Raw genomic sequence first — 20,008 nt, 5'->3', positions numbered from 1 at the left:
ACATTCATCATTATAAAACGCGTTGGCTTGCAATACATTTAATTCATTTATTAAGGCTATACCCTGCGTTTCAACAATAACGAGTACATTAACGTCGTTCCACTTTTAATTTTTGATGCTTTATTTATAATCGATTAATAGGGATAAATGATTAACATTTTATTAGAAATTCAACATTACTTTAAAGCTAATAATAAAATATATATGCATTTCTAATAGATTTAATTTTATATGATATCGCGTAAATAAAATTCATTAAAAAATACAGATATTTTAAAATAAATAACATGTGATATATTTTTGAAATATATGTAACTCAGCAAACACCAAATAACATTTATATAACTGTTAGTTGTAATTTCCCACTCAACAATATAACTGTTACATAACATGTAACAGTTATATTGTTGAGTGGGAAATTATAACTAACAATTATATAAACATTTTTTGGTGTTTGCTGGGATACATCTCCTTTTCCCTTTGTAACTTATGCATTCTAATAAATCTTAATATAATTTTACAAATTAAGCGTGATTGGTTTTATATCACTGCGAATTAATGTATAATTATAATTACGCGTGAGGTATCTCTCTTATATTCATCACATCAAATTTTGATGAGATCTAATTAATTTTAAATAAACTTTTTGTTAACGAAAATTTTGCACATTTATTTATAAAATTTCTTATCAAAGTATTTAATCTTAGAAATCAAAGAATTGTAATAACTCTCTTCTGCGCTTTAAAGAATAATTTCACCAAAGAATGTGTCATAAAAATCAATCTGCGATTTTTTCTATTCTGGATATACTCTATCCCAGCAAACACCAAGTAACAGTTATATAATTGTTAGTTACAATTTCCCACTCAACAATATAACAGTTACATAATATGTAACAGTTATATAACTGTTACTAGGTCTGCTGGGATAATAACGCAAATGTAAATCTTCAAAATTTTCCTTAATATTAACGTCTTTAAAATATATATATTAAAGATGTAAATGTAAAATCAAATTTTAATAAATTTAATAATTTTATATATATATAATGTGTATGTATATAGATATAAATGAAACGACGTTTCAGTATCGATTGTCAACAGGTGAGCTTTTGCACATGCATTTAAATATGTCATCGCTTATGTCCCTGCTTTCGCGCTTCGTTTGCATATCTTTTTCTTTTTTTGTATCGATTTGCATACGTCGAATAAAAAAATCAAAAGCGACGAATAACGCTTTCCGACCCCGTCGATCCTTCCGTCGATGTAACCGTAATTTGATTTGAACTTTTTTATATTATAACGAAAGCTCTTAGCTATTATATTTATCACATCGAGCATTTATTATTCCACCCTGTACGCTATATTAAATATATTATTATCGACATTGCGGAACGTCGTTTCGTATCGTGAGCACAGGCGATAATTTTACATTAAATTTTCATAAAGCGCGATTAAACTAATCGAGTAATTCGATCAAATAAATCGTCTCTCGCTCGATACGATTGATTAATCAACGATTTTATCGTCTTATGTAACGTCGCATAAGATCCTATAGAAGCGAAGATCTATAACAGTATAAAGCGATGAAATGTATATATCTCTTCTTCTCCTGTATAATTTACACTTTACATTACGTTCTACCTTTCGTATTTAAAAAAGCGCGTTGCTAATCGATTACGTGTGGAAAAAATAATTTTCCCTCTTTACAACAATTTCTATTTGTGAAGAAAATAATTCTCATATTATCTCTCATATAACAATCTACTTTCTAGCAACTCGAGGGCCAACAGGGTCGAATTACAAAACCTGCTGTAAATTTGTTTTCACTATGTCTCGCAATAAATCGCGTACCTGAGAGATCTTTCGCTTAATATAACCGATGTTGTCTTATAAACAATCTCTCGCCGCGTACGACAACAATTATATATCTTACACAGGTATTGTATATCTTACTTAGAGCTAAAAATCGCTGCAACAACATTCGAAGCGACTACAATGCCTGTCGATCGACTCGAGCTAAATTTTTTCTAAGATTTTTCACCCTTCGTGTTCGTCCTTCATCGTTTTATACTCGGAAAGAATTGAGAGATGAGAGAGAATTGGTCTCTCGTATCGCTTCAAGATAGGATAAATTATCATTGACGAGAGAGAAGTAGCGAAAAACGCGCAATTGTATTCAGCTAGTCGTCTCTATATATTATGATAATGATTATCAATCTGGCAGACTTTAGATTTTAGTTGCGTTCCTTTTACTTTAAAAGCGAGAATTGTTTGTTGCGATGAAATTGTCACTTTTAAACAAGTATCGCGAACATTATATAAATTTACATCAATAATTTAATTAATAGTCGATAATTAAAGACCTTATTATGTTTAATTTTTTGTCCCAAAACGATTTTAATTCCACTTTAGTTTAATACCCAAACTATTCCTTTTTTCGAGATTCTATTCTAAAATCAAGGACAAATCAATAAATCAATAAAACCTATGTTCACACTTGATATTTATACAGATCTAAATCTAAGTTTTTGACTCGCTTTTAATTTCAATAAATTTTCAATTCATAATATGCGAAATTAAATCGTATAAATCTTAAGAAATAATTATTTCTTCTTCTGCCAACATTGTTTTCTTTCTTTTAAATTCCCTCAAGTCTTCTTCAGACTTTATTCAGTTGTTCTAGGATTAACATTTGAAAAATTCTTCTGAGCATCTTAAAAAGTGGATCGTAAAATGATACGTCCTGATTGTAGTCTCGCTCGCGAGATTTTCCTGTTGATTTTTCGACTATTTTTCCAGACAAGCTTCTGGAGAACACGCACCATTCCTTCGTCACTCGATAGGAACGTTTGGTTAATACTAAAGACGCTAAGGAATTTAACGCTTGCCTCGCGCAAAACATCGATTTCCAGTATAACAGGACGGAAAAGTACGTGCAAAGTATTACATTTCCTTGCTAGGCGCAATTCGTCTCACTTAGGCCTCTCAAAATATATCTCACATATGATTATTATATCTTACAATATGTGTCTTTCAAATGAGCCAGCCCTCTAAAACCGATATGTATACAAAATAGGCGTGTAGAGTTTTTGGTGTTCTTTTCGACAACTTTTTGTCCTGCACATGTGAGCCATGCAACGAATAATCAGCGCGCGCGAATAAACTTAGAATCTTAAAATAAGAATTATATAATAGCCGCTTTCGTTTCTGTTTTCTCCAAATCGGAAATAGGTATCACGATTCTAAATTTGAGCTTTTATTTATTATGGACAGTGACGTAACTATTTAAAAAAATGGCCCCGCTAAAAAAGCGATTAACGCATGAGAAAGAGGAATTAATTAAAAATTTTAGAGAGAAGCAGTACGAGTTTAGTAAGTTTAGCTACAGTAAATACCGCTTATATAAATAGATCGTTAATGATATACAAATTTCAGATTATTTTCCTATAAGTCTGAGAACCAGAAATGATTTGTCATCAGAGTTTCAGAGTCTTTTGCTTTTTCCATCTATTAATAATTCATGAATATGTTATAATAAAAACTAAAATTTATATATTTTTCATTTTATCGTTTTGAAAGTAATTTTGATAAATTGACAAGATTTTCGTATAACAATATATTTTTGTTATGTCTAATTGAAAATTAAATAAAAAAAATAAAAAATCTCAGATTAAACCAGAAATAAGTTGCCTACCAGATATAATTTACATAAATTTTATAATTAAAATTTGTACAGTTTTTATCTTTTTTTTAAAAGTAATTTTTATAAATTTTTAATAAATTATTAGAATGTTTAGTCAGAAACACAAGTATAATAATGGACAAAAAGAACTAAAAAAATCTTTGCACCCGCTCAAAAGACAAAGAAATAGAAGCATATTTTTATCATATAAGAGATAAAAATTTTTTGTTACATATGTATAAACGATGTTTACTATTTTATTCTTATAGCATTTAATAATATGACTCTAGCTTTATTATTTCGATTCAAACCGAATTTTGATTGTATAATCGCTTTTCTCACAAGATATTTCTTTATCCAAATTTACTCTGTAGGGGGCCGATAAAATGAATGAACGAATGAATAGTTATGCCACTATCAATAATCACAGATCATCGTAGATTGTATCTCTGCTTGATCTAATCATATTATACGTACTATCAGCTACCAAGACGAAGCTCGGTATACTCTTTGATTATCACTGCTTTTTGCAAGCGGTAGGTTGAGGGCAGTAAAACCTGATGACCGATTTCTATCGAAAACTCCTAAATCGATTGGGCTTTTATTGCAACAATGAGATAAAGATTGCGTCTTTAATAATTAATTTCGTAAAATTTCATTATATAAATTGATGCTGCGGCATTATATTTTATACTCGGCTTATTTTCACTGCAATTATCCCAATTGTACAATCAGGAAAATAATTATATGCATTGCCAAGTGAATTATGCAACTGGTCGCACGTGTGTCTCACATTTATTCTGACCTCATTAATATTTATTCAAGCATCATTTCTCTAATTTTCGCATGTTTATCGCCAAAGAGATTACAATAATCATCAGAGAAATTTTTTAGAATCTTCCAAAGATATATATCTCGAGATAGTCCCTGCCCTCGTTAGAGAGCAATTCGTAAGTCGTGCGACCTTGAACTCGATCACGATAGAGGTATCGGTCATCGCGTCTCGCGTGCCCGAAAGTCTTTGACTCGCGGCACGCGACAGGTCGCACGCCTCCTCCCTTCAGCGTCCGGCCCATCGCGTGCAGATACAGAGAAGGCATTTCGCACGGCCGTGGTATTATTGGCCGGAGCTGACGGACATGGTGTCGCTGCCGGTGGACACGGTGTCCGACAACGGCGGCGCCGTCGACCTCAGCAGCTCGTAGTGATCCCGTGGTATCCGCGGCACCGCGTGCGGCGACATCATGACGGCGTTCACGTTCTCCGGCAACGGTGGTAGCACGTTGTTCTGGAAATGACCGGAGACGTTGCCGACTGGCTCGTAGTTGGCCACCACGATTATCTTGCCGCTCCTGCTGTGCGCCTTGCCGACCCCGAAGTAGCGGCTGCTCGCCCATATCAGCTGGATAAAGTGGCCTGGGAAGTGGTGACGCCTTTTTTCATTTTCTTTTTAAACTCCATAAGATGAATAATTAGGGGGAGAGTATTTTCGATTAATTCATCCTAGAATTCAGAAACGCACGTTGCCAGCGTTTTACCTGCGTTCACATTGGCGTGAAGGACATCCGGCTCCTTGAGAAAGTCGTACTGCCTCACGGCCGAGTACCAGTAGGACGCGACCTCCTGTCCTGTCACATCGCCAGGTACGCCCCCACCAGGGCGACAGTAAAGATTGTGACCCACGTTGCGATCGTTTTTGTAGTAGAACGTGTTCGTGTGCGCCAGGTGATTGGCCCACGACTGAGCGTACTCGCACAACTGCAACGATACATGTATATGAAATAATATACAGAAAAAATAAAATAACTTAATTTCGAGCAAGAACAAGATTAATCACTTCCCATAGTTTTTTTTGACGCTTTAATCTTTAAACTTAAAAATTCTATTACGTCACAATTTCGAGAAATTTGCAGTTGCAAGAGAAAAAAATTATTTTAATATATTTTCATATGACATGTTGAACAAGTTTTATTTATAATCACAATGTGTTGTTAAGACTTTCAGGTCTTTAAAGGATCTATACTTTTTCTTGCAGTATATTTTGAAAATATCTTGAGACCCAGATTCCAGTATTCAATAAAAGCAGAGATCAGGTGTCTTAAGATGTTATAGGAGTAACGAACTGAAAAATAGAATATTTTGTTAACATCATAAAATTTTGATTTGAATAAAATATGAAATAAATATGAATAATAATGTTTTTTTTTCATTAACAAGGCGTATGATTGAAATCCATTCTCGATACGTTATCTAAAAATATTTTTTAATCTTTATACTTATCATTTTTTATTCATTTTCTGTAGCATTTTACAAATTTCTATTTTTTTCTTAAACAAATATAAAATACGAAATTGTAAAAACTCGATCCTTCAAATGTTTCTAATTTTGCAAAAAGTAAATTTCGAGTTTCTTAAGTTTGTATACGAATCCAAATTTAAAATAGCGTATTTAATGGAGAGATACCAAAATTTAAAAATATTTAGATTTCTTCAATTATATATTCAATTATATGTACAAATTTATCTATACTTTTTGTATTAAAACTTTGATATTAGATTCAGTGATCTAAAAGTCTTAAGTTTAAATATGATTGGGAACTATATTTGGTAGATTCTCAACGATCTAATTCCACAATTGATCCCATTTTTAACCATGAATGTCTTATTAACTATAAATACGATAAATTCCTTTTAAGGACTGAAAGTTCAACACATACTTAATTTTGTGATTGCAATAAATTTCTTAAAACATCACATATCATAGCTATAATCTGATAAAATACTGACATTAATATGAAAAATACCAAAGTGAAAAAAACCACAATAAATTCCGGTTTTTACTGTTCTGAACCTTATCTAATGGAATAACTGGCAAAAACTATAAAAGTATTTAATATCTAACATTAAAATATATTTGTATAACTTTATAAATATATTATATATATTCATATAAAAAGATAATAAGATTCATATATTTAAAAAGATATTTTTTGCTTTAATTAATAAATCATACTAATCCCTATAGTTTTAAAACATAAAATCAATAATAAAATCTTTTTTAATTCAAATTGTAAAATGTTTAAAACCAAAACTTTGAAGATATAAATGTTTCTAAACTTTATATTAATTGTTCATTAGCAAAAGTAACAGAAACTTAAAAATTTTTATCAATATAAATCAGATTCACGTTTACCTTTAAACATTTTCTAATAAAAAATTTATTCATCTGTCGATTTTTAATTTATTACATTATAAATTTTATTTTGGGTAAAGTTTAAATTAGAAAACAGTTTCACAATTCACGAATATCTATAAAAAGTTGTTCTATTTATTTTAATAGAAAAACTTTTTATAGATATTCGTCAATTGAGAAACTATTTATTTTAATAGAAAAACTTTTTATAGATATTCGTAAATTAAGAAACTATTTTCTAACTTAAGCTTTACCTAAAATAAAATCTGTAATAGATTAAGAATCGATGTACCAAATAAATTAGGTTTTTGTTAAAAGATATTTAAAGGCGAACCTGATCTATATTAATAAAAATTTTTAATTCTGTTACTATTATATTTTTTAAATTAATGTAAAACTATTACTAATTAAAAATTAATACAAATAAATTAAATAGAAATTTAAAATACTAATTAGAAATTAATATAAAGTTTAGAAAAGTTTCTTCAAAGTTTTGCTTTTAAAAATTTCACATTAATTTGAATTAAAAAAAGATTTTATTATTAATTGTATTTGTTATTAATAGAAAAGTCAGTTTCTTCCTGAAAATACTGGTTTTAACCACTGGCATGGATTTTATTTAAAAAATATGAAATTTCAAAATCTTGTAAAATATACTGGAATAATTCTTCTTTGCGCAACCTTAACTATAAATTTTTCAAAATCGTGATATGAACAATTTAAAAAATAGAGTGTCAAAAAATTACAAGAAGTAAGTAATTAGTTTTGTTTTGTATATAAATTTTTTTTGTTAAACTGTGCAATTATAAATAATATTTAAAGAAAATTTTTGCGTCACGTGTAGACTATTTTCTCATTTTTTTTACCTGCGGCGACATAGTTAACGGAGGTGCGTTGTGTCGTTGCCGATAAACGTTGTGCCAGCAAAGGCACTCGGTGATAAATTCGCTGTCACGCCAATCGGTCTCTAAATCGCTCCTATCGTGTGTGATACTCATCGGTCGGTTGCTGAGTATCTGCAAGAAAATTCGCAAGATGTGAGAGGCCGCGCGATAACTTTTACCCTGATGTACGCGATACGTTACACGCAATATCGCGTACTTATGTTTATCCTTGTATCTTACATATTTAAAAGATTGTAGAAATCGAAAACTAGAACATTTTTTAACATGTGAGATTTTTATCTAAACAAGAAAATAAGTGTTTCCTTTGTTAAAAAATAATATATTTTCAATAATAAAGAATAAAGATGGAAAATTGCAAAAATATATTAAAATAAAATAATAATAATTAAATAATTAAATGCTCTAAATATCTATAAGATACTCAAAATTCAATCTTGATAAAAATAAATATTTTTTCTCTAATACTCGTTAATTTCGCGGAGAGAATTTTTAAATAATTTATATTTTACAAAAATAGAAATCTCGAAATTTAGAAATTAAAGTTTTACAATTTCGTTTTTTTTTTAATAATTTGAGAAAAAATAGAAATTCGAAAAAAGCCATCAAAAGTGAGTTGAAAATGTCAAGTGTAAAGATAACAAATTTTTTAAATAATTTATCGAGCCAGCCAACATTTTACATAAAATATTATTGTTCCATTTTAATATCTTTCATAATTTTTCATTTTCATTTTTTAATTTTATTATTAAAATGTTATATTTGAAAAAAAAAAAGACATTACTTTTCTCATATTTTCTTTAAATACAAACTTTACATGATTAAAAGTATTTTATTACTCATTAAACTTCCTTAATCCTTAAGACACTTGGTTACTTCCTTTCATTGAATATTGGAATCCGAATTTCAAAATTTTCGAGCTACTTAGGAAGTATAGATCTTGCAAAATTTTTCGAATTTCTCAAATCTTTTTACAATATTAAGCACTTAAGTTTATATATTTCTAAATCTATGAAATCTATTTTTCTAGATTTTTGTCTTTTAAGTTATTTTAATCCTTGAATCTTCTCTCGGATATTTGTATCTATTTCCTTCTTTTATTTTTTTAGATTGTCTAATTTTGAACTCTCTTGGATCTTTGGATCATCAAATATTTATAAATCGTTTCTCAACCTTTCTATTTCTGAATCCTTCAATTTATAATACCTCTTTCAATTCATCCTTTTCCTGACTTCTCTCAAGATTACATTGATCTTTGGAGAGAGAAAGAAATGTGACATTTCAAAAAAATTTAATTTTCTTTTCCTAAAAAATCTTAAAGAACCTTAAACATGACAAAAAGATAGATAGATTGATAAAGAGAAAGAGGAGGGGGAGAGAAAGATCAATTTTCAACAGCCCTATTTCGCATCTTCTTAAATCCCGACACGAAGAAGGCTCTAACTTCGCGGAAAATAATTTCACATGAATAGCCAAAGTGTTTGAGAATTCACCGAGTGAACAATTTGACTAAACAGATCAACAGTGCAGTTTTCCAATAGTGCATTTAGCGACAGGATAGGATACATATATACATTGGAGCCGAGGTGTCGGTGCGCCGCTCCTGATTCTAAAGTATCGACCCAAGTACTTTGCGCGCGTGCTCCTTCGCACTTTTGATTTCGTATTCCATTTCGAAAACAGTCGCATCACAACGAGCGAGCCAAGGACACAACGGAAATTATATTCCGCGAACTTGAGACGTATCCGACGTAGCGCGTTCGTGCAGTTGTTTAACGTTTCATCCAAGTTTGTAGGAGATGCGAGCTCGCAGCTGTTTCCACCAATTGTATTTCGCAATTCTTTTTTATCATGATATAGAGTTTAGATTATTTGGCAATAAAATATATGATGACATCTACAATATATTTAGATTAAAAACAAAATATTTCCAAAAATATCTACATCGAAAAAAATTTAATACACCTTGAACTTGATATAAAAAAATTATTTTTAAAATATAAAAATTATTATTTTTTATAAATAATTTTGATTAAATAAACTAGACCCCCCCCCTAATGGTGTATTAAATATGATTTCATCTCAAGAGGAAAAACATACATACATTAAAAAAATTAATAAATTCTGATCTATGACTAACTAAATTAATTTAAATAAATTAACTTAAATAAATTTGTCTGATGAAATTATTGTACATTTTTTTCTTTTTAAAAAATAATAGGCCTTCCTAAATTGTCGTAATTTTTGGACGGTCTACCTTCTTCAGAAGCTTCGGCCGATTGTCCAGCTGTTGAGTCTGTTCATAATTTAGCGAGGATGAGGTGGATACAATCGGATCGACGATTCGGTCCGCCTTGTATAATTTACTTTGTTCTACTCTCTTCCTGAGATTCTCCAAGGCCGTCGCCTCCTCGCGCTTCCTGGAGGGCGGCCAGTTTTCGCTCGAGGTGTGGATCATGCTGATTCCGGCACATGGTGAATCCTGACGAGCACAATTAACATAAATATTCATGGATTAATTCAGAAATTCTTTATAAATTTATCATAATCTTTAATTTCATTTTTTTTTTGTTATTTACAATACTTTAATTTAATTTAATTTAATTTTTTTTTATTATAATGTGTCCGATCATCTCGAATATATAAAGTTTCTATCTTAAATTTTGCGAGATCTCTTTTGCTCCAAAAATGAGAGATTATAATTTAAAAAAAGATTAATTTTTTATAATTTTTTATGATTAATTTAATTTAAGAATTTAAGAATTAATTTAACAATTAAATATATTAAAATTATTGTAATGTTAAAATTGAAAAAAATCAAACATTTTTGAGGAGTAAAGGAGGAGTTGGATTTTCTGTCAAACTTCGTATAATCCTGAATAATCAATCATCATCATCATAATAAAGAATATTTATAAATTAATTTGTGATTTCAATAAAATAAATTAATGTAAAATCACATTGTTGCGAAACAATGTAATATTAATAAACAAAATCATTGAACCAGCATTTGTGTAATATTATGTAATCCACAGTTCTTGTAATAAATTCAAACAACTCTCAAAAAAATATCACACAAGAATCGCTTAGATATTAAATACAATTCTTAGAAAAAAAAATTCTTAAATTATAATAGAAAAAAATTAAAATCTTTGAGTCTCTATTTTTAAGAGCGGTTTTCCGATCTTCGCGATTCTTTAGCTCTCTAATAATCATAAAGCGGAATTTGCATCTCGAAGCCCTCTACTCAAAATTCCTCGATTGTCGAGCGCAGAGGATGCAGCCGCGTCTCCCCGGAGACGATCCTCAGGTGAGAGGACCGACCTTGAGGTGATTGCTGTTGGAAAAACTGTCCAAGTGCGCTGCCTGGCTGAGCAATCGTCGGCTCGCGGGGCATCGGTTGCGATTGATCATCTCCTTCTGCATCGCGTACTCGATGAAGTAGCTCTCGTACTCGGCGTTATCGTGCTGCGGCAGGAGCTCCGTCGTCTCCTCCGCAGTCCCGTACGCGCGGTTCACCTCGCGCAGCTCCATCGCGGACTAGAGGGGCTCCTCGCACCTCGCCTTCGGCCACGATCCACGCTCCGGCCAGACCGAGCGCATACTGACCGCATACTTCAGCCAGCCTACGATATCGTACGATGCGGATGCCGTACGTTTGCGCGCCAAGCCCATGGCCATCTCCTCGCGGATGACGGAAACTGGATGAGGAAGCAGGTTGATGAAACGATGCACACGGGTCTGACGGTATCCGGTAAATCTGCTCCATTGATGTTTCCATTAATATGTAGTTCAATAATAAAAAAATACATGAACAAGATTACAATCATTTTCCATAATTTTTTGATGCTGAAGATCTCGGTTTTTAAATCACTTCTTCCTGTCACAATTTTGAAAAATTTTTAATTAAAAAAAAAAGTTTAGTTAATGTTTAATCTTGTTATATTGTATCTAATATGTGCTGGAGAAGTTTTATTTTATCAAAATTAAGTATGTTGGGATTTTCAGCTCTCAAAAATAAACTTGTATCAACTTAATTAATGATATTCATGGCTAAATATGATCCATTGGGAAAAAATTGCAAATTTTAGATTATTGAAGATTTATACAAGTTTTTTTTTAATTATATTTATTCAAACTTAAAGATTCAACTCAAGAATAAACTTGTACCAACTTAATGATATTCATGGCTAAATATGGTCCATTGAGAAAAAATTGCAAATTTTAGATTATTGAAGATTTATACAAAAGTTTTTAATTATATTTATTCAAACTTAAAGATTTTTTAAATCATCGAATATGCGAGTTTAATGTCAAAATTGACAAATTTAAAGTTAATATGGAAAAAATGTTTAAATTTCAAAATATTTAAATTTTTGTAGGAAAAAGTGTATGTATAATTTTGAGTAAAATCATGATTATTCTAACTTTATGTGCCTCGATAAGCTTAATAAATATTAATAAAATGAAGATCATAACAAAATTCCTTTATCTTTAGAAATAGATGAAATCTTTTCGTGCAATATCATTGTATGATTCTCAATTATCTAATTTACAATTTTTCCACAATAGATCCCATATTTAATTATGAATATCATGTTAATCTATAATTGATACAAGTTTCTTTCAAAAAGACCATGATAAAATAATCTAAAAACCGGAGTCGTACTCAAAACAATATTGAACAATATTAAACAATAAATCAAAGTAATATTGAACTACAAGATTATTAATTTAATTTAATAATGAACTACAAAATTAATTTTATTCTTATGTTAAAAAGACAGTAATTTTTTGTTAAACTGTCCAATTTTCTGTCTATGTAAACTAAAATATATTTAAAAAAGAAATGTAAAAAATGGAATTATCTCAAACAAGACAAATGTCAATAAAAAAAATTACGAATTTCTTTCATTGGCAGTGAGTTGTTGAGAAATTTTTTTAATTATTTAGATGTAATGATCCGGAAAGAAATACCAGCTACAATAATTTTCTTACGAAAAAGTTCTTACAAGTATTAAAAATAGATTTTAAGAGGCTGCATCTTAATATCCATGAAATCTGGTATAAATTAGATGTAAAAACAAAATCTCACATATTTATACAGTTTGTTTATTATACAGAAGTACATCAATCTTGACTGGCATCCACATTTTCAGTTTGAAGACCCTTAAAAGTTGCAACAGGTATATATGTGACAAGGGTATAAAGCTTGTTTGCTGAGTCCTCGTCATCATTTCTTCTCCTGCTTAATCTCACACGAACTCTGAAGGGAACATTCCTGAAAAATAAACAAGTGATATATAGGATATCGCAACAAAACTGTTTTGTTCATTCATTATTTCATCTTCTTATTCTTTTCTCGAGAAAGAATTAATCTTTTCATAACAAATTTGCATATGAATAAAAAATCACATTAGATCCAAAAATTTTATTTCATATATCAAGTGTTTGATAATGAAATATTAACTAAAAGCATAGAATATAAAATAAAATTTTCTTTAAGTAAATAAATAAATTTACATTTTTACTAAATTAATGTGTTCCAAAATAATTATAATAAATTATAGTAGTTTAAAATCAAGCAATTTATTATGACAAATTATAATCAAATGGCATAAACTTTTCAATTCAGATCTTATCGAGAGCTTACCTGATACCCTTGGACCACAGCTGTTTGTTGAGGCGTGTGTCTATCCTAACATCGGGTGTTCCCATTTGCTTCTCCGCAAACTTTCTGATTTCCTTGATAGCTCGTGGAGCACGTTTCTTGAATCCAACACCATGAAGACGCTTGTGAAGGTTCACTGTGTATTCGCGAGTCACCACCTCGTTGATGGCACTTTTTCCCTTCTTTTCAGAAGACTTAGCCATCTTCTTTGCCTAGTTTTAAGAAATTACATAAATACAGAAATATGTACAAGATGATCAGAGATATATATATAATATAGGTGTAATAAATACTCTATGAAAAAAAAGTTTGTTATAAAGGAGAAAAATTTCTTAACAAAACATAACTTAATGAAAAATATAATTCTATTTCACGATATTATTACGTATTATTAATTCCAATTTATTGCAATTACTATTTTTTAACACAGCATAATATATTATGGTAACAAGTAAAATGTCATGGCAAACAACAAACACATCCGTCACGTGTTGAACACCAATTAACGACGGAAGAAAATAAGTATGACAATTACTTCGATATTAATTAGCGAGGAGAAGATCCACTGGATAAGATTTTATTGAATTTAAATATTTGTGAAGAATCTACAACAGGATGTTTAAGGATAATAATTTGCAGGTAATCATATCGCTACCTCTTCGCACACAGCCAGACGAGAAAGAGTAGGAAGCGAGGGAAACTTTCTCTGCAAAAAAAAAGAGAAGGCAACTTCAGCGACATCTATCGAGTCTAGATGTGAATTAACACACTAGGATTGCGTTCCAAAATTTCCTCCTTGGAACATTATACACGATTGACCAATCAGGACAAAAGAAACAAATTTCCACTGTGCTGATTGGTCAAACTACTTTACTCCGAGAAGTAAATTTTGGAAAGGGAATGCCTCGTTTGATCACGTTGCGATTGACCACAGCCAATTATATCGACTTGTGCCTAGGGTAACCAGCAACGATTGACCAATCAGAGAGTCCTATTTTGAATTGGCCAATTGGCGACGTGGTCAATTGAGTGTCACCCTTTTGGAAATCCCAGAACGAATTCGACATTGCGATTAAAAATAATAAATATAAATAAAAATAAAATTAATATATTTTTTTTTTATTTATTGTTCTTAATCCATGCCTTACGGCTTTGGATGGACTTCCAGTCTTACAGAGCTTTACAAGTTTTGTATTCATTAACGTATAAAATATAAAATATAAAATGTGATATAATATATAAAATTAAAATAGAATAGAAATAGAAATAGAATAAAGTATAATATATAAAGTGTATAGAGTGTAAGGTGTAAGTTACAGTACTTGAATGGAATAAAATAAAATAAAATCTAAATCTAAAATCTAAAATCTAAAATCTAAAATCTAAAATCTAAACTTTAGCGTAACAGGCGGGGAAAGTAATATGAGATATTATAAAATAAAATAAAATAAGATAAGATAAAATTAAATTAAATTAAATTGTAACTGCTGATAAGAGTAAAATAAAAGTAAAATCAGAATAAAATCAAAATCAAAATCAAAAATAAAATAAAAATATAATGAAAATAACGTTGCGAATAAGAAAACATTATCTGTCTTAGCTCCTATCTAATCTAATCTAGTCTAAATGAGTAAAATGTTAAATGTTATGTATTATATGTTATATGGAGTGTGTAAAAACTCTTAGATCTCCCTTTGTAGTTTAGTAATTCTTTGTGTTCTATCTTTATTATCTTTGGTATCTTTGGTATCTTTGGTTTCTTTGGCTTCTTTGGCTTCCTATTTTGTTGTTGTTCTTAGTCATTATTACTTCTTGTCTCTATCTTTCGTTGCACCTCGGGTTTCCTTGACTTGCGATGGTTTTATCCGCCTTCTCCGTCCTCTTCTCTTCTCGTATCTTGTCTATTTTTCTCATTATATTCAATCCGTTTCCCTCTTCGCTCAAGAATTCTTCCATTGATATTTCGTCTTTTGTTGCTTCGCATTCCTTTAGTACATGCTTTAGGCTTTCTTCTCCTTTTCCACATATCCTGCATTCTCTTTCTGTCTCCTCCTTCCAGTAGTATCCTCCTCTCACTTCGCTACCACATCTATATCTTGCAATTCTGCTCCTATCTTTCTTACTCTTTTTTCCTTTCAGATAATTCGGTACTCCTTCTGTCTTTATCTTTTTATATATATCGTTATATCTTGAATCCTCTGTTTTCCTCTTCCTCTCTTCTTTTTGTCGTTCTTCAATTCTTTCCATTATCTTTTCGGATATCTCTGTCTCCCCTTCTTCTCTCTTCTTTTTCAGTTCTTCTTTACCCATGTCTGCCTCCTCTAGTATCCTTCTCCTTTTCTTTTCCCATTTACTTTCTTCTCCACTTTCTCTCCTTTTCTCTATTTCTTTCATACATTCTATTATTATCTTCTTCTCCGATTGCCTTGCCTTTTCTTCATATTTTATTGCTCTTTTTATGGCCTCCGTTCTCAGTTCCTTCATTTTTGTTTCTTCTTCCAGTATGTAGTTTGGTGTCCTCCTGTCTAGTTTCAGTATCCATTTTATATATTTCCTCTTTATTTTCTCCATCCTTTCTTCGTTTCCCCATCCCCATATCTCTGCCCCGTATAGAGCCACGCTTCCTACTAACGCATTAAACATCTTTATTCTTCTTTCGTAGTCGTCCGCGAATATCCTTTCTCCTATGCTCCAGGTCTGCTTCATCGCCACCATCGCTCTTCTCATTCTTTCTACTATATGTTTCTCCGCTCCGCCGTTCTTTTGCATAATGTAACCTAGGTAGTTCATTTCTTTTACCTCTTCTATTTCTTCTTCTCCCCATTTTCATTCTCTTCTCTTTGTGCGTCCTCTTCCTTTCTCGAATACCATTACCTTTGATTTCCCTGCGCTTAAGGTTAATCCTTTCTTGTCAATGTATCTTTTAAATCTTTTCATCATCCCTTTAAGTTCTACTTCGCTTCTCGCCATCAACACAATATCGTCTGCATATGTTATCGACCATAGTTTCTCTTTTCCTATCACTACGCCTCCCGTTTGCTCCTTTTTCATTTCTCTTTCCAGATCCATTATGTATATATTGAATAATGTTGGACTCATGGGGCATCCTTGTCTGACTCCGCATTTCGTCCAGAATTCTTTGGACTTTCTATTTCCAACCTTTACTATATTCTTTGTCTCTTTGTATGTTTCCATAATTCTCCTTCTCAGTCTCTCTCCGATCCTTGCCTCCCTCAGCATCTCTCCTAGTTTTGCTCTGTCCACTCTGTCGAATGCCGCTTTGAGGTCTGCAAAGAAGGCAAAGATCTTACCTTTACTCTTTGATAATTCTCTGTTGACTATGTAGTTCAGTGTGAAGATTGCATCTGTTGTCCCTCTTCCTGTCCTGAAACCGAATTGTCCCTCCTCCATCCTTTCCTCCGCCACCTTCTTCATCTTTCCGTTCAGTATGCTAGCATATATTTTATATGCTGTATCCATTAGTGTTATTCCCCTATAGTTCTTCGCCTCCTTCCTGTCTCCTTTCTTGTATATTGGGCTTATTATCCCTTTGGTCCACTCCTCCGGTATTCCTCCTTCTTTCCAGATTTTGTTCAACAATTTAAACAATACTTCCCCTACTTCTTTCGGCATTAACCTCCATGCTTCGTTCTCTATTCCATTTTCTCCCGGTGCTTTCCCTTTTTTCAGCTTCTTTAATTGTTCTATCATCTCTTCTCTAGTTATTTCTTCTTCTTCTTCTTCCTTGTAACATTCCTCCCTTTCTTCTTGTACTTTTTCTTCTTCCTTCTCTTCTATTGTCCACCTCTCCTCCGTTCCTCCTAGTAATTCCATGAAATGTAGTCTCCAATCCTCCGTACTTATTTCTTCATCTACTCCTTCTCTCTTCTTTCTGTATCTGTTTATATATCTCCATGCTTCTGCCTCTGTTTTGATTAATCTTATTCTTTCTTCTTCCTCTTTCTCATGTTTCTCCTTTTCTTCCTTACACCATATTTTATATTCCTTTCTTCTTTTAATATACTCTTCTCTGTCTATCTTGTCTCTTTTCACTTTCCTAAGTGTCTTTCTTAGCTCCCTTTTCTTCATCTTCCATTCCTTGCTGTGCCATTCTCTTTTTCCGAACTTCCATGGTATTATCTTCTTCTTGATTTTCGTAATCGAGTTATTTACTTTCCCTTCTAATTCTTTCCATATCCGCCCATTCTCTTCTTGTGTGCATTGCCATCCTTCGCATTTTTCGTGATATTGCATCACTCCTTCTTCCGTCCAAACGCTTTTCTCTTTTATTATCATGTCACTTTTCTTTCCTCTTTTCCTTTCCATCCCCGTCAATTCCACCTCTATTGGCATGTGGTCCGATTCAGTCCTGTTTCCTTCTCCTACCATTTTAACCTCTTCTATAGCTTTGTCATTTGTTATTACGTAGTCTATGATTGACGCTCCTTGTTCCCCGATATACGTCCATTCTCCCTCTTTTCCATAACTGCCATTAAGAATCATCCAGCCTCTTTTCCTGCATTTGTTTATCAATATTCTTCCTTCTTTATTTATCTCTTTATCCTTTGATCTTCTTCTCTCTTCTTCTTCCTCCTCTCCTGATCCTACCGGTCCTCCTTCTTCTCCCGTTCTCACGTTGAAATCTCCTCCCAGCATGAGATGGCTCTCCTCTTCCTCCTGTATTTCCTCCATTATTGCTTCTAGAATTTCTTCGATATTTCTGCTATAAAGTGTTACAATTCTCCATTTGTTTCTATTATGCGTTAGACTTATCTCCATTGCCTCCTTATTAATTTCTTTAACCTTTACTCCTTTCAGTTCCTTGCATATTGCCGTCATTATCCCTCCTTTGGCTCTGCCTCTCTTATTTTCTTTGGTTGCTGGAATACAGAACCATTCGAATTTGTTTGGCAATCTGTTCCTGATTTTGTTCCATGTGTATTCTTCCAGCCATGTTTCAGTTAAGCCTATTATATCAAATTCTTCTAAGTATTTCCATGTCTCTTCGCATTTGTTTATTACTCCAGCTGTGTTCCAGAAGCAGATTTTTAGGCCTCTTTCCTCTTCTTCTCCTCTCTCTTTTCCTTGTCCATCGCGCCTTCATTCTTTGCCTCCTCCTCTTTCTTCCTATTGTTCTTTTTTTTCATTCCAGCTGTACCATTTTCCTCTCATATATATTTTCTTGTATCCTACTTTTACTCTTCCGTCGCCTTTTTCTCTTTCTTCTCTTGCTAATTCTCTCAGTCTTCGCTGTATCTCTCTTTCTTTCCTAGTTAGGTCGTTATCTATTATTATTCCTTTTTTCAATTTATTCTTTTTCTTCATCACGTTGTTCTTTTGTTCCCATTTGTTTATTTCAGCAATTATTATCTCCTTGCTCCCTCTCACTTCAATTTTGTTCGCTCTTTTTATCTCTACGTTTACTTCTATGTTTTCTTTGATGTATTCCGTTATCTCTTGTTCCAGATTTTCTGTCTTCCAACTTACTCCTCTGATCACTATATTATTTTTCCTCTCGTTCCTTTCCTTTCTCTCATTAATCCATTCTAGTTCTGCTATTCTTCTCTCCAGCATTCCTTTTTCTTTCGACCATTCTTCTCTCTCTCTCTTTTTCTTTCTTCTGCTCTCTCTTTCCTTTCTTCCGTCATTTGTTTTTTTATCTCTTCCATCATTTCTTTCCTTATCTCCTCCATCACCATCGTTAAATGTTCTTTCATTTCTGTTACCGTTTCGTCTTTGCAAGCTCTCATTATTCCTTCTATCTTCCTTTCTGTATCCGCCTCTGAGTCCCTGCTCATCCCGAAATTTTCCAACGTTTTTTCTTTCGGTTTGTTTTTGCTTCCCGTCGGTCTGCCCACCTTCGCCATCTGTTGCATTCCTTTCGAACTTTCTGACCTTTCTTCCTGATCTCTTTTGTTACCTACCGACTATCCTCGCCGGCTTCTCTTCCCTACTTTCTCTGCTTTTCCTTTGAGGTTATTTCTAACCTCTACAGCCGCCTTCTGACTTTTTCCTTGATTTTTCTGTTTTCCCGTCACCTCCTCTTTCTTCTTCACTTCCTCGTTTTCCTTTTATCTTCTGCTCACTCACTTCACTCTCCTTTCGGCTCAGCTCCTCTTTTTACACAATTTTCACTCTCTTTTACTTTCCTTCTAAACTACTAGTACTTTCCTCTATCGCCTGTCAACCGGAAGTCAAAATAAAATTAATATAAATAAATATAAATAAAATTAATATAAATAAAAATAAATAAAAATAAAATTAACTAAACGAATAATTAAAAATAATATGTAATACGTATAATAATAAACAAAATAAAGACGTAGAGACAAATAGGAGGGGAAAGGGAAAGGATAGGGGAGGGATAATAGAATTTATTTTCAGAGAGAGAGAGAGATAGACAGAAAGAGAGAGAGAGAGAGAGAAAGAGATTCTGATACATTGAAAAAAAATCATTCCAATGAAAATATACCATTTGCACAAAAGTTGAATTTAAAAATAATAATAATAAAAAACAAACTTTTAGTAAATAAATAATTTTAATAGGTAAATAATTTGA

At 31.8% G+C, this 20,008-nt stretch overlaps 3 protein-coding genes across 4 annotated transcripts; all 3 read right to left on the bottom strand.

The window, feature by feature from the left end:
• Positions 1–205: 205 nt before the first annotated feature.
• On the bottom strand, positions 206–11,932 carry LOC145965043 (uncharacterized). The gene is made up of 5 exons (XM_083088308.1): positions 11,103–11,932; positions 10,036–10,260; positions 7,743–7,892; positions 5,223–5,442; positions 206–5,100 (listed from the first exon to the last, which is right to left on the bottom strand). Exons 1-5 carry the CDS (start codon positions 11,310–11,312, stop codon positions 4,802–4,804), a joined length of 1,104 nt encoding a protein of 367 aa, XP_082944434.1. The 5' UTR covers positions 11,313–11,932; the 3' UTR covers positions 206–4,801.
• A 942-nt stretch (positions 11,933–12,874) lies between these two features.
• Positions 12,875–14,165, bottom strand: Rpl31 (ribosomal protein L31). Of its 2 annotated transcripts, none has more exons than XM_083088310.1 (3): positions 14,105–14,165; positions 13,432–13,661; positions 12,875–13,059 (listed from the first exon to the last, which is right to left on the bottom strand). In XM_083088310.1, the coding sequence occupies exons 2-3, from the start codon at positions 13,650–13,652 to the stop codon at positions 12,909–12,911; spliced, it is 372 nt and encodes a 123-aa protein (XP_082944436.1). In that variant the 5' UTR covers positions 13,653–13,661; positions 14,105–14,165; the 3' UTR covers positions 12,875–12,908. The 2 variants fall into 2 exon arrangements, with proteins under 2 accessions (XP_082944436.1, XP_082944435.1); XM_083088309.1 differs by having other exon boundaries at positions 13,985–14,124.
• A 2,110-nt stretch (positions 14,166–16,275) lies between these two features.
• On the bottom strand, positions 16,276–19,023 carry LOC145965646 (uncharacterized). The gene is made up of 2 exons (XM_083089303.1): positions 18,649–19,023; positions 16,276–18,549 (listed from the first exon to the last, which is right to left on the bottom strand). Exons 1-2 carry the CDS (start codon positions 19,021–19,023, stop codon positions 16,276–16,278), a joined length of 2,649 nt encoding a protein of 882 aa, XP_082945429.1.
• Positions 19,024–20,008: the final 985 nt, after the last annotated feature.

Source organism: Camponotus vicinus, unplaced genomic scaffold (genome assembly GCF_025532165.1).
Source record: "Camponotus vicinus isolate PSW18456_S1 unplaced genomic scaffold, iyCamVici1.0 SCAF_14, whole genome shotgun sequence".
NCBI classification, from domain to species: domain Eukaryota; kingdom Metazoa; phylum Arthropoda; class Insecta; order Hymenoptera; family Formicidae; genus Camponotus; species Camponotus vicinus.
This window is presented reverse-complemented; position numbering and strand designations above follow the sequence as displayed.

What these genes read in the sequence shown, in the direction of transcription:
- Rpl31 (XM_083088310.1), bottom strand. Translation starts at nt 13,652, where the DNA reads ATGGCTAAGTCTTCTGAAAAGAAGGGAAAAAGTGCCATCAACGAGGTG. An exon ending in CTGTGGTCCAAGGGTATCAG is followed by an intron (nt 13,060 to 13,431) that starts GTAAGCTCTCGA and finishes TTTATTTTTCAG; the next exon opens with GAATGTTCCCTTCAGAGTTC.
- LOC145965043 (XM_083088308.1), bottom strand. Translation starts at nt 11,312, where the DNA reads ATGGAGCTGCGCGAGGTGAACCGCGCGTACGGGACTGCGGAGGAGACG. An exon ending in CCAACAGCAATCACCTCAAG is followed by an intron (nt 10,261 to 11,102) that starts GTCGGTCCTCTC and finishes TGTGCTCGTCAG; the next exon opens with GATTCACCATGTGCCGGAAT. An exon ending in GGCCGAAGCTTCTGAAGAAG is followed by an intron (nt 7,893 to 10,035) that starts GTAGACCGTCCA and finishes ATTTTCTTGCAG; the next exon opens with ATACTCAGCAACCGACCGAT.
- LOC145965646 (XM_083089303.1), bottom strand. Translation starts at nt 19,023, where the DNA reads ATGCTGGAGAGAAGAATAGCAGAACTAGAATGGATTAATGAGAGAAAG. An exon ending in GAGAAAAAGGCGACGGAAGA is followed by an intron (nt 18,550 to 18,648) that starts GTAAAAGTAGGA and finishes GGCAAAGAATGA; the next exon opens with AGGCGCGATGGACAAGGAAA.